Source organism: Lithobates pipiens, unplaced genomic scaffold (assembly GCF_037356315.1).
Source record: "Lithobates pipiens isolate NorthernLeopardFrog02 unplaced genomic scaffold, aLitPip1_a1.2 Scaffold_1, whole genome shotgun sequence".
Classification (NCBI taxonomy): Eukaryota; Metazoa; Chordata; class Amphibia; order Anura; family Ranidae; genus Lithobates; species Lithobates pipiens.
In genome coordinates, this window is record NW_027507685.1 from 39,888,106 (window position 1) to 39,902,259 (window position 14,154).

At 41.5% G+C, this 14,154-nt stretch overlaps 1 protein-coding gene across 5 annotated transcripts in view; it reads left to right on the forward strand.

Moving 5' to 3' along the window:
* The window catches only part of ATP11C (ATPase phospholipid transporting 11C (ATP11C blood group)), a 219,053-nt gene that overhangs the window by 44,203 nt on the left and 160,696 nt on the right, over positions 1-14,154 (forward strand). For 4 of the 5 annotated variants that reach the window (XR_013277047.1, XM_077489767.1, XM_077489683.1 and 1 more), the window contains exons 1-2: positions 1,989-2,112; positions 13,576-13,695. Coding sequence is in view for 4 of the 5 variants with exons in the window: in XM_077489767.1 (XP_077345893.1) it covers positions 2,062-2,112; positions 13,576-13,695 (171 nt within the window). In the remaining variant the exon portion in view is untranslated. Of the gene's footprint in view, positions 1-1,988; positions 2,113-13,575; positions 13,696-14,154 lie in introns of those variants that run through there. The other variant, XM_077489893.1, reaches the window with a different exon arrangement.

Sequence of the window (14,154 nt, forward strand, 5' to 3'; positions counted from 1 at the left end):
AATTCAGTGGTCCAGTCCTTAAGGTGAGTGAAGCGATGGCTCTGAAGGTGGAGGGTCGGTCACCATCATCTTGCTTGAATTGTGCGATTGTCATGTGGAATCCTCTAGGTGCTTGCTCGGACTTTGTCCTCTTGCCCTCTTGTTGGACTTTTTTGTGATATTTTATTTTTTTTTTTGCTTTTTTTAATACTGCATTTATCATTTGATTTTTTTAAATTGACCTGTTTTTTGCGCTGCACCTTACCTGGATTGTGTGATCTTTTTGTGCTAGCTGCATTAGTTTTTAGGTTATTTAGGAATCATTTTTTTGGTTGATTGCTTTATTTGTTTTTACTACACAGTAAATGGCTGGGACTGGAAGTCATTCATTGTGTACCATTGCCTTGTGATCTGCTCTGAGTCACAACAATCAAATGGTACCGACGGCGACCTGATGCACAGATCTATCATCATCAGGGTGACAGATTGTACTGCAGTGCAGGCCGATCCTGGGAGGGCATCATACGTCCACCCAGAATAGCAGCGCCCCTGCTTTATCCGCAGGGGAGGACTGACCATTCGGTCACTGCCCAAGGGCCCCATCAGGGTTGCCAGCCTCAATAAAAGCAGGGACAGTATGTAAAAATCTGTTTTTTTTTTGTTTTTAATCCCAAGATTATAGCTGCCCTGCCTCTCCAGTACCTATTGTGTGTGTGTGTGTGTGTGTATACTGTGTGGCCCCATAAACTCCTATTGCCCGGGGGGCCCCATGAGTTGCCAGTCCGCCCCTGTTCATCCGCTATATTACTATAGGCTGGGCGGGAACTAGCTATCTAGTTCTGGGCTGGAATTCTACTTAAAACAGGATTGAAGCTGGGAGGAGGTAACTCGCTTGTGTTGGAGATGATAAAATATCAGTTGGCCGGCACTGCAGCCAAATGGACCTGGCCTCTAATCTAATCTGTTAATCGCTACCACTCAAGTACATGGAAACCGGAAAAGCCGACCATAGCTAATCCTGTCCATATTGGCACAAATATTTGCATTGAGTGGTATTATCTTTATTTTGTAATTTTCTAGTGCTGCGCTTTTTACTGTAATACTTGGCCTGAGTATTTGTGCTAGCAGTTTTTCCATATAATATTTTGGACCTTTAGCGTGTGGGTTTTCACTTTAGAAAAATGTACTCCTGACTATAGAATGCACACATTGGAGGAAGTGCAGTCACAAGGTTATGTACTGAAGACAGAATCCCCGCTGGATCTGAACCCTAAGGCATGTTTGAAATTTTATTTTGTATAGAGTAAGGGAGAGTTATAACCCCTGTCAGTTTTTTGAGTCCCATAGGGAAGTTTTCTATTCACTTCCTTCCCATAACCAAAACAGGAAGTAAGGGAAAATCCTTCCAAATTTAAGGAATCCTGGGGGTGTCGCCAGAACTAATGTTCCCCTCTATTACTGTTCAGGTGTCAACCCAAAATTTGGTATTTTCTCATCCTTTGACCTTTTTGATGATAATTGTAAGTAAGACAAAGAGGGTGAATCTCCCTAACAGGGACACAGACGGCAATAAAAACTGACAGATGTTCTGATTCCTCCGCACTGTGTCCAAAACAAAAAGGTTGTGCCTTTAGGGCAGGGATACGCAATTAGCGGACCTCTGGCTGTTGCAAAACTACAAGTCCCATCATGCTTCTGCCTCTGGGTGTAATGCTTGTGGCTGTCAGTCTTGCTATGCCTCATGGGACTTGTAGTTTTGCAACAGCTGGAGGTCCACTAATTGCATATCCCTGCTCTAGGGCATGCTGGGGGGTGGAGGGGGGGGGATATAAAGGAAACTGGTAAGCTGTTTTTTTTTTTTTTTTTTTTTTTTTTTTTTAGGTCTCTGTTGCAAAGTGTTGTTTTGTAGCGACTTCTGATTTCTGGTGCTTGTTCTGCTTTTGGCTGGAGTTAAACTTTTAAGGTTAACTCTGTACAAATTCTTTAGGCGACCTTTGTCCACTCTGTATTTTAGAACACTATCTGCTCAGTGTGACTTTACAGTGTGCCTGGAGAGCTCATGATTTGATCATTCTGGGTGAAATGCAGCCATATCATAGCGATGAAACCTCATTTACCCTTTCGGCATTGTGGGTAAGACTGTTTGTTTGTTTGTTTTTCTTGGACAAGCATCTTTTCCATTTGTATAGTATATGTCGGTGAAATGCGTGTTAGGAATACTTCTCAAGTACACAGAATATTTTTAGAATATAATTTGAGATTTTTAGGTTCTAATATGTGGTTATAAACCGTATACTGTGTGTGTGTGTGTGTGTGTGTGTGTTTTTATTTATATATATATATATATATATTTTTTTTTTTTTTGTTCACGCAAAGGGTTGAAAAAAATAAATATTGATTTCCCCATCCAAACATTTGCTGTCGATGAGGGAATCACTCCTGCTGAGCTGTTGTATTCTGGCCAGGAGCCTTCCCCGACGGCAGAACACAATGATTGGTTTTGTTGGCTATAGCCGGTGGCGCTGATTGTTCGGGGAAAAACCAGACAGGCTGGTTGTGCACAAGTCTATCGACTTATGTAGAACCAATTAGCTAATACATGGAATGAAGTTGGCCGGTCCCTGCTGAACTGGACCAAATTTTGATCCATGTACGGGCAGCTTAATTGTTCAGTATTGACACCTTGTCCAGGGCATTCCGATAAAATTATATTCTCAGTTTATGTAGCACCAACAAATTATGCAGAACTTTACAATAATGTGCATTTACATCAGCCCCTGTCCTCAAGGAGTTTACAGTCTATTGTCCAGATCATACACAGGGGCCAATTATCCTGCCAGCATGTCTTTGAAGTATAGGAGGAAACCAGTGTGCCCAAAGGAAACCCACACAAGGGAGAACTGTAGTCCATGGTATTCTTGAATTTGGAGAGGAAAATGGGAGACCCAAATGGAGGCGGATTGGACTTAAAGGATAATTTAGTCTTTGGGAACATGTTACACTTTTCACTTGATTTTAGGGTAGAGAAGTTCCCGTACTAGCTGTCGCTGTTTGGGGCTCCATCCACATGACTGATAACATTAATACACAAAACTCTGTGTATATGAATGAACTATAAGCCCCGGCATCCTTAGTGGCTGTTGGCTGCAGTGCTGTGGTAGTTCATTGAGTCTTCCTGCCAGGGTGTATCTGCTTACCTGTACGGGATGTAGGGGCAAGCGGGTATGTAGGACTTTATGCAGGAGACCTGCATGGCATCAGCGATCTGCTGATCGATGGTGGTACAATGCTTTCCAGGCTATTGCAACAAAAAAAATAAATGGAAAAAAAAAATTCTACTTGCAAAAAAAAAATCTGTGTGTGTGTGTATACGTATGATTATATATATATATATATATATATATATATATATATATATATATATATATATATATATATATATATATATATATATATATATATATATATATATATATATATATATATACATATACATATACATATACATATACACACATACACACATACACACATACACACACACATACACACATACACACATACATACACACATACACACATACATACACACATACACACATACACACATACATACACACATACACACATACACACATACACACATACACACATACACACATACACACATACACACATACACACATACACACATACACACATACACACATACACACATATATATATATACATACACATATATACATACATACATATTTCTCTTTTAAGCTGAATACACACGTATTGAAATTTGGACTGTTCAGCAGGAGCTAGCTGAATTTAGATCTGTGTAGCCCCCTCTGTTCGACAGACGTTGTTAAAGTGGGAGTCCACCGGGACTCCGCGTTTTTTTTTTTTTTTTTTTTTTTTTTTTTTTAAAAGCCAGCAGCTACAAATACTGCAGCTGCTGACTTTTAAAATAGTGACACTTACCTGTCCAGCGCGCCCGCGATGTCGGCACCCGAAGCCGATCTCTAGGTCGCCTGTCAGGTCCTGCCGCCGCCATCTTGGGTATGGGAATCAGGAAATGGAGCCTTTCGGCTTCATTTCCCGGTTCCCTACTGCGCATGCGCGAATCGCGCTGCGCAATAAGGACACTCCCCGCTGCCTCTGGGATCTGTGTGTTTCCCAGCAGGCAGCGGGGCACTTGCGGGAAGGGGCGGGCACTTGCGGAAAGGGGCGTAAGTTACGCCCCTTTCCGCAGAGAGCTATCCCGGAAGTGGGTGCAGTTACCTGGATTATCCAGGTAACTGCACCCCCCTCCCCCCTGAAAGGTGCCGATTGTGGCACCGGAGGGGGGGGGGGTTACGATGAGCGGAAGGTCCACTTTAGGGTGGACCTCCGCTTTAAAATACCTTTTGCTTTTGTAGAACAGTTCTGCTGGAAAACCTGCATTTGATCAGCTGCTGAGGCCCTTGGCTGCAGTGCTGATCGGTGTATTTTGATGGGAGTGGGGAATCAACCCTCTACGAATACATATGTATGCATTTACTGTTCTATCTACCAATGGATTTGCCATTCTGTAGTTGACTAGTAACAATCCATTTTTTCACTTTCATGTGGATGGTCAAATCTTATCTTCTCTTGAGAAGTCTTGGGTGTGCCAAGCTATTTTTTCTTTGGGTCTTTTAGGCCCCTTTCTGATGGATGGATCCTCCTGTCTAGCGGGGAATCTCTCAGCTGATGCCCGCTGAGCAGGCAGATGAAAGGCCCACTCCACTGCTGCAGAGCAGACACAGCCAGATTTCCTCTATGGGCAGTCCGATGTAAACGGACTGCCTGTCTGTTTCCATTAGACTGTCATCCGATCCACCCGATGGTCGGGGAATGGATCCCCCATCTGTCTGTTTTTAGCAGATGGGATTGGATCGATGTCGGCGGGTGTCAACAGACACATTGACATCGGCCGCTCCAAAGAGAGCAATAGATGGTCTGTTGATCAGTCCACCTGTGTGAAAGGGTCCTTGGATCAAACTCTGATACATTGAAGGTTATTCTGAACATCTATTAATGCTATTGTGGTAAATCATTTATTTGTCCTTTTAAATTTTTAAGGAAACTGGATCATGTTGTATTCATTTCATTTGTTCTTAGATGCCACATGGTCCTGCCACTGTTGGCTTCAGCAGTCTTAACTTGCAGTGATGGGGAACCTTGGCACCCCAGATGTTTTAGAACTACATTTCCCATGATGCTCAACTACACTGCAGAGTATCGGCATGTAGTTCCAAAACATCTGGGGCGCCGAGGTTTGTCATCACTGTATGGAATGTAAAAAGAATGTAGACAAATGGCTTTCTTCATTTATTGGGGTGAAGCTTTCAGAGATTGACAGGTGCTGTAAAATTTTGACAATTTGGTAAACCACAGATCGGGCCTTTATGTGTACAAGTAAATGGCTTATTTTGTCGTGTGCAGTTTTAAAAATCTCAGTTCACTTTCTGTGGAATATTTTAGCTCCTTTTCGAAGCTCTGACTTTTTGCAAGCTTTTGAAGGGTGCAGCATTTTGGCTCTTTGCAACAAAGGCAGCTAACCGCTGCAAGTATTTGACTTGAAGTCCAAAGGCAACACCCTTCACTCTTACTTGATGTGTATCATCAGAACTGATTATTACAGGGCTCACTAGCTACTGTTTGAATCGAGGGATAATAGGAAGTGTGCGGTATCAGTTCCCTGTCATAGACTTTTGGCAAGGTAGCTACATTTCCTGGAATGCAACGTTTAATGGACATCCTGTGTTAATTCAGTCAGTCCGGCACTAGGGAGATTTTCCCTTTTTGCTTTCGTCTCCTAAAGAGCAGAGATCATTACATGGGAGGCACCAAGCAAGAAGAATGGACAGGAGGGACAAAGAGGCCGCAGTTACAGGTAAGAGGAGTGAACAATGGGCATTCTTTTCAGGACTTTTATTTTAGACCAAAACTTAAATGGATATTAAAGAGACATCGAGGGCATCCAGATTTTGAAACTGATATTGAAATATTGTGACCTAAAGATATTTATTTTGCTAATAGATTATAGCTGGACAACACAAGCCTTGAGAGAGGTGGGGTGTTCTTTCTGACACCCATGAAATAAGGTACAGAAATAAGTTAAGTAGCGGTGATAATTGTCCCTATTCTGTCCAACTTTCATTTCAAATAAATCTGTTGGCTGTAGCTAGGTTGTACTCATTGAGCATTCCCTTGCCTACAACAGATGGACCATGCAATATATATTTATTACCAGATGGGATAATTATTGAATACAGGCATACCCCACTTTTAAGTACACAATGGGGTTTATTTACTAAAGCTGGAAAGTGCAAAATCAGGCTCACTTCTGCATAGAAACCAATGAGCTTCTAACCCCAAACCTGGAACCTCATTGGTTTCTATGCAGAAGTGAGCCTGATTTTGCCCTTTCCAGCTTTAGTAAATAAACCCCATTGTGTACTTAAAAGTGGGGTATGCCTGTATTGTGTGTGTGTGTGTGTGTGTGTTTTTTTTTTCCACTGTGTATATATGTGTGTAATATAATATAATATAATATATATATAATCTATCTCTCGCTCTATCTATCTCTCGCTCTATCTATATCTATATCCTATTTATTTTGTGTGTGTGTATAGATTATTTATTTTTTAAACATAAATTCCAAGTCCTGTTCCATTCACCTTGATGGGATTAGAACTCATGTTTTGTGTTCTCCTTGGTTTATGATGGAAAAAGCAACATTTTGCAACCGTTTTTCCCACAACTTTTCATTTCACCATAATAGCTCCTGTCTTAATAAGTGTGTTTTATTTTATTTTTGTATATAGTGTTTATTACAGTTTTAGCCACTGTGTGTTTACACAGAAGCTTTCTTATTCATTGCCAGAGACTTGTACTTACTGATGCTCAGAATAGAGCTCCAGTGTGGACGATATTCCGGGTCAGGGCTGTAGAATTGTCTCCTTCTGCTTGTGTGTTTTTCCACTTTTCTGGCAGGAAATACTTTGAAACATTAATTTTCACCATATGACAAATACATCCTTTTGTCAAAGAAGGATTATAGGAGAGTCTTTACTGCATTGTAATATTTAGCTTTCCATCATACACTTACGCCAGAGGAGCCACGGAGAGAATCTTTCAAACCATCAACAATAACCTACTGTCACAGTTAACATATCATACACCGGTGTTGTGCTTGCTGAACAGAGCTAATACCATTTAAGTATTTTCTCATTTATTTTGCATGAATCTTACCCTCGCATCGGTGACATCCCTGTCAGCTATGCCCAGTAGAGCTAAATGTTTTTGGATCTATGCTCAGGCTATTTTAGTGCTGCTCCACCCTAAACTGCTATTTCTTTTTTAGATCAGGGGTGTCCGACCTGCGGCCCACCATAGCTATGAATGCCACCCAACACAAAATCGTAAACTTGCTTAAATGTATTTATTTTTTAAATGCACAGATGCATCTAAAGAAAAAAATGACAGTGTCTTTTTACTGGACTTTTTAACGTTTTATCCCACTCTTCTTCACAATCACGCCTTTTTCGTGTTATTGGTTTTCGGCAGCACCTATATTTGTGAGCAACTATTTTTAGACTGCTTTCACACTAAGGCGATATAGCGCTAAAAATACCACCTGTAAAGAGCCTCTCCTGTCTCTCCAGTGTGAAAGCCCGAGTGCTTTCACACTGGAGCGGTGCGCTTGCAGGACGTTAAAAAAAGTCCTGCAAGGATCATCTTTGCTCCTAAAGCACCCCAGCCCATTGAAATCAATGGGGCAGGGCTGCCAAACTGCCGGCAACGTGCTGCTGCAGAGTTTTTTACCCTTTTTCGGCTGGTAGTGGGGGTTAAAAGCGCCCCGCTAAAAATAGCGGCGCTTTACCGCTGACGCCCCCAACGCCTCAGTGTGCATGCATGCAGAGGGAAAAATAATTACCAAAATATGTAATGAGCACCTTGAGAATTGCTACTACACCTATAGAACTAGATATTGATGCGTTGGTTTATGAAAAACAGTGTCAAATATTGCACTAGTTTTATGTTGTCCTCTTTTTTACTTTTTTTAATAAAAAATTGTAAAAAAAAGTTCAGTTTTATTACTCAGATACACTGGTGATCATTCGCTTGTAATCTAGTTAGTAAGGTTGATTAAAGACAACAGTCCACCCTGAGTGAGTGTGGGTGCGTGTCTATAGTTGTCCCTATCCCTGTACATTGTGTCTCATTAAGATGCTCATCTATTATATTATATTTATTTAAGGTACCCACACAAAGCGCTGTCAATTTATGCAGCGCTCCACACATGCATCGCACACTTACATCAGTCCCTACCCTCAAGGAGCCCACAATCCAAGGTCCCCAACTCGCATTCATATATTAGGGCCAATTTTGGACAGAAGCCAATTAACCTACCGGCATTGTCTTTGGAGTGTGGGAGGAAACCGGAGTACTCGGAGGAAACCCACACAGGCACAGGGAGAACATGCAAACTCCAGGCAGGTAGTGTCGTGGTTGGGATTCAAACCAGCGACCCTTTTTACTGCTAGGCAAAAGTGCTACCCACTACACCACTGCCACCCTAAATCTGTGTGACCTTTTCTGCTCATCAGCTAGCCTCAAGCCTAATAAACACCAAGGGTTTTTTTTTGTTTTGTTTTTTTCATTTAACCCAACATGCTGAAGGAAAAAATACTGAAGAGCTTGGAAAAGATCCTGTGCTAACAATGCAATGTTAGTACAGCGATCTACCCTGCTGAGCTATTGTGTTCCAACAGGGGGTCAGTTTAATAACACAAAGCAAACGTGTATAAAATCAATTTTATCTTTTAAAATAGTGTTGAAGAGTTAGGACCTTTATCAGGTTTCCCTTGAGCAGTAATAGAGAGGAAATATGTTCAGGATATACTGGAAAGTGTACACCAGGGAAAATCATTCTACCTCCTCCATGATCCACGATTATGGCCCCATGTTTTATCACTTTAAAAGCACTGCAAGTACACGGAAAACCAATTGATCTGCCATAAATTCAGTGAACTCCTAACCCTCTGTGTTTGTGGGTTATGGCTTGTCCTTGTCCTGTATATGTCCAATATAATAGTGACAGCTGTGCAGTAGAGCTGCGCGATTAATCGTTAAGAATCGAAAATCGCAATTTTTTTTATCTTCCCGATCTTCAAAGCAGCATGCCAGCTTTAGGCAGGGTTCCCACTATACTACACGACAGTAGTACGACTTTCATCCTACTTTTAGAGAAAAAAAAGGAAAGAAAAATGGGCTATGGTCTTTAGGCACGGGTCACAACAACTAAATGATTAAAAAATCGTTTTATTTACAAAAATCTTATAAAGACAAAACAATAGTCAGTACATAAAAATAACATCATCAGATATCCACACCAATTATTCCTCAATTGTGTTTACCACTTAAATAGTGTAATATAAATATTCTATATTAGTGGAGCAACCACATAATTATCCAATAAATGGAATAAGAAGTGATCCAAGGATAGAGGAACATCAATGAGAGTTGAGTGGCGATGTTCTGCTCGACATGTTTCGTGTCTCTCAAACAAACGCTTCTTCTGGAGCTTAATGTAACTGTATAATGAAATAAAATACAAGATATCATTAAATAATCTCCAAAAATGAATCAGTAAATATGTGCTATAACACATCAAACAGATATATAGAAACATTGGTATAAGTGACAGATGAGCACCGGTGTACAACAGGACACTAAAAAGGAAGGGACACCATGGGGGCGTAATATAACATAATAAGAGTCTTGTACCACCAGGGTTAAAGGGGTTATTAGAAACGATCCCAGTGAACCAGAAAATACCTGGCTTTCACACTGGAGTGAACAAAGCCGCTTTTTTCAGGCGCTATTTTTAGCGCTGTAGCGCCTGAAAAACGCCTCAATGTGAAAGGGGCCGTACACTAAAATTGCTACACCTATAGTCCTACACGATCTAATGTTAACCTTTTTTGCCGTGTAAGACCCCTTTCACACTGAGGCACTTTGTAGGTGCTATAGCATTAAAAAAGGCACCCGCAAAGTGCCCTGAAACAGCTGCTGCATTCACTCCAGTATGAAAGCCCGAGCGCTTTACTGTGGCATGGGCGTCAGAAAAAGTCCTACCAGCAGCTTCTTTGGAGCGCATTAAGAGCGGTGAACTCACCGCTCCTAAAGTGCCTCTGCCCATTGAAAACAATGGAGTAGCTCTGCTATGCTGCCGGCAAAGTGGAGCTGTAGTGGCCTTTTGCAGGCAGATTTAACCCCCTTTCGGCCACTAGCGGAGGTTAAAACTGCCCCACTAGCGGCCGAATTGCGCTGCTAAAACAGTGCTAAAAATAGCACAGTTTTACCGCTGATGCCCAGGCGGCTCAGTGTGAAAGGGGTCTAAAGAAATTGGCATGTATACCTTTTCTGAAGCCGATCCAGTCCCACGATGAGCTGTCAGCGGCAGCTTTGCTGTGTAGGGGGGTGTAGAGGAGGCAGCTGACAACAGGTGACGTCACTTCCCATTCATTTCACAGCTGTTGTCGGCTGTGTCCTCTGCAGAGCTTCCACCACTGGAGACTGGAGCGCCTTCAAAAAGGTATGCATACTGATTTCTTCTTTACAGGGCTACATAGGTTAGTGTTGGATCGCGGATGTCTGTAGGTGTAGAGATTTTATCATTGGGCTGGACTTCCACTTTAAGCTTAGGGGACACCTGTACTGATTTAAAAAATATGGGGACTGTCATTGCTAACAGTTCTTTTTCAAAGTGCTAGTTTCTTCACTGTAATGCTGTTTCATGACGAAAGCTGCTTGTCAGTGGAAGTGTGCCCATCGGGAAGAAAGGCTAATGGAGTGGTGCAGAGGGTCAGGGTGCATTTTTGAGGGATTTTTCTCTTTCTTTAGCCTACCTGAAGAAAGAAGAAATCCCCCAGAAACACGTCCCATACTACACTATAGCCTTTGTGCTATGTTCTCTCTGTTTTATCTTTTGCATGCTCCGGAGCTCCCCCTCTGACCACCCAGCAGCATTGGAATTTTTCTGTGTAGGATTTAGTGCAGGATTCTCCAAACTACGGCCCCCCCAGCTGTTGCAGAACTACACATTCCATGAGGCATTGTAAAACTCTGACATTCACAGACATGACTAGGCACGATGGGAATTGTAGTTCCTGAACAACTGGAGGGCCATAGTTTGGAGACCCTTTGTTTAATGCCAGTGACCAGTGACCTATACACAATCCCAGATGGCAAGCAATTGAGCTTCAAGTTTTAAAATGAGTTGCTAAGCTATTGCTAAGACTTGCCAGGCTTCAGGGGTTTGTTGCACAATTACAGCCAGTTCGCAACTGCATGACTCCAGATCAACTTTCTTTGCAAACATTCTGAAATTCTGTTGCAAGTTCTGGTTCAGTTATGTTGTGCAATAGTCATCCCACCACAGGGGTCACCATGACTTGCAGAGCTCTTGCTGTAAACTCACCATTGCAACTTTGCTCTTTGCCACGCACATTTTCTACAAATTGGAAAAGTGTCAACTAGAACTTGTTCTTCAAGTGCTCTGCAAGTGTGCAACTTGCCAGTGAAAATGTGCAGCAAGTTAACAAGACTTAAAACTTACTGCCACAAATTTGTGGCAACTTATCCTATCTGGGATTTGTCACTATAATTTGTACATGGTCTGTGAGTTATTGTTCTGCAGCATTTTTACCTTTGTTTTATATTATTTTATTCCATTTATCCTCCTGAGTCTTCCTCCTGGTTTTCAGGAGTATTTAAGATGTGCGCTTTGCAGTGTTTTTTTTTATTTTTTATAGTTGTGTGTTCAATATTTTTCTTAGTAAATTTTCTTTTGACCACCTAACACCATTGACTTTATTTTCTTTCTTTGAAACCAATTGATAGTTTCCTTGGCTTTGTATTTTGGATCATTATTCTTGCTGAAATATCCACCTTCATTCCATCTTCATCATCCTGCTAAATGGCAGTAGATTTTTTATAAAGAATGTCTTGGTACATTTTTCCATTCATCTTTCCTTCAATGATATCAAGTTTTCCAGTTCCGTATGCTGAAAAACAGCCCAACACCATGATGCTCCCACCTCCAATCTTGGTATACTGTTTTTGGGGTGATGTGCAGTGCCATTTGACCTCCAAACATGGTGTGTATTATGGCATCCAAAGAGTTCAGTTTTGATCTCCCAGTTGTCTAAATGTTGTGCAGCAAACTTTAATGACTTACGGACCGCCCACAGTGTATGTACATCGCTACTTTGACGTTAAATACTGGGGTTATGGCGGCAGGTAGCTGCCATAAACTCCGGTATTTTTTTACACAGTGGGTGATCCTCTAACATTAATAGATCACTTTTATGGGCAGTGAAGTAGACCTAGAACTGCATTGCAGGTAATGCATTAGACCAACCTTTCTCAACCTTTTCAACACAGAGGAACCCTTGAAATAGTTCTCCAGTCTCGGGGAACCCCTGCTAAAAAGTTGAAATCTACAACACCTGATACATTATGTGTGATGGCCGGTGGGAAGAATGGTCCTTACACTTGTGGTCATTAGCAAGAATTACCTCCTTACAGCTAAAAAGATCAACGGTGTCAGTGGGAACTTATCTGAGAGGCAGAAATTGCCCAATGCTGTAGGAACCCCTAGCAACCTTTTGGAGGAACCCTAGTTGAGAATCACTGCATTAGACCAATGCTTTTCAACCTCAGTCCCCAAGTACCCTCAATAGCCTGTGTTTTGGGAATTCCCTTTAAATAAAATCATAAAAAACAATCCATTGCCATTGGTTTTAAAGAATCTCAGCAGGGTGATTGAAATCATGGAAACCTGACCTGTTGGGGGTACCTGAAGAAGATTTTCCCATATGCAGGATTATACCCGTGTCTAAACTGGTGCTGAAGAGGAGTGGGCACACACAAGAGCCAAGATTCAAATGTGAAAGGAGGATGGAGGGTCACAATATTTTTTGAGTTGCATATGGATTGTTTACATAGGAATGGTGCCTAGTTGAGTCCTTTATAAGCATTTTAATGTGGAAATTGGCGAGGGTGCTTCTCTTTGTATATATGAAATTAACAATCCGAAACTGGGGTATGGGTTGATAAATCGGCCCATCCAAAACCTAAGTGTCATGATAGGTTGTTTGTATTCTGTCACAGGTGCTAAACTGAGCTGAGTTAAGTGTTGTTTTTGCGATTTCCTGTAGATCTTTCATGTCGTCCAAAAAAGCGTATTTTTTCCGATAAAAACTGCTCTTGCTAAAATAGGACAATGATAAACATGTTAAAACTGTCATTTCCTAAATGGATTGTGTCCAGTAACTCCAAAAGACAGTTTGTTTGTAATTGTGTCACATTAAGACGACATTGGGGCTTTTCTACAGAAACATAGTTCATAGAGTTCAGCATCCAGTGCAATCAAGATTGCAGTCTTGAGCAGAAGGGGAGACTGTAGATTGATCTTCTGGCGATGGATGTAATATCATTGATGTGCTGTCTTACTTTAACTTTAGGAAGTGAACCGTTCATTTCAGTTATGATTTCTCTTGTGTTTGACAGTGCCCTGGAGAAGAGAACCGCGTTGGAACGCGCACAGTGTATGTGGGACACAGGCCAGCTTCAGAAACGGATTCTTACATTGCGCCAAAATTCAGCGATAACAGGATTGTCTCATCTAAGGTTGGTTCATTCTATTCACGTTACAGGGAAACTATGCTGTCATTTCAGAATGCGTCCTATCACTGCGCTAAAGCTTGTCTGGAAGTCGTATTTTTTTTACTTTCACTTTTTGTGTCTGGCTGCTAACCAGATAAATTCTCTCTCCAGCAGTGTTCTGTGTGTGTCAGACGTTTGTACTTGTATACGTTTGTTATCTAACTTCAGAGATTTACGTTAATGATAAGCACCTTAAAGTTGTTCCTTAATCAGAAAATGATAGGAGGTGCCATAAGTGGCCTGGAATGGTAGTTTTCTGGCAGTGTGTGATTTAAAGAGGAAGTAAACCCTGATGTCTCCCTGCAAAGATAAAGCATAATGGACTAATATGCATCACATAGTAGTAGCTCATTATGTGTCACTTACCTGACACAGGAGCCAGCGAAGTCACCGCTGTCCCCTGTAGTCCGGAGCGTCCATCTT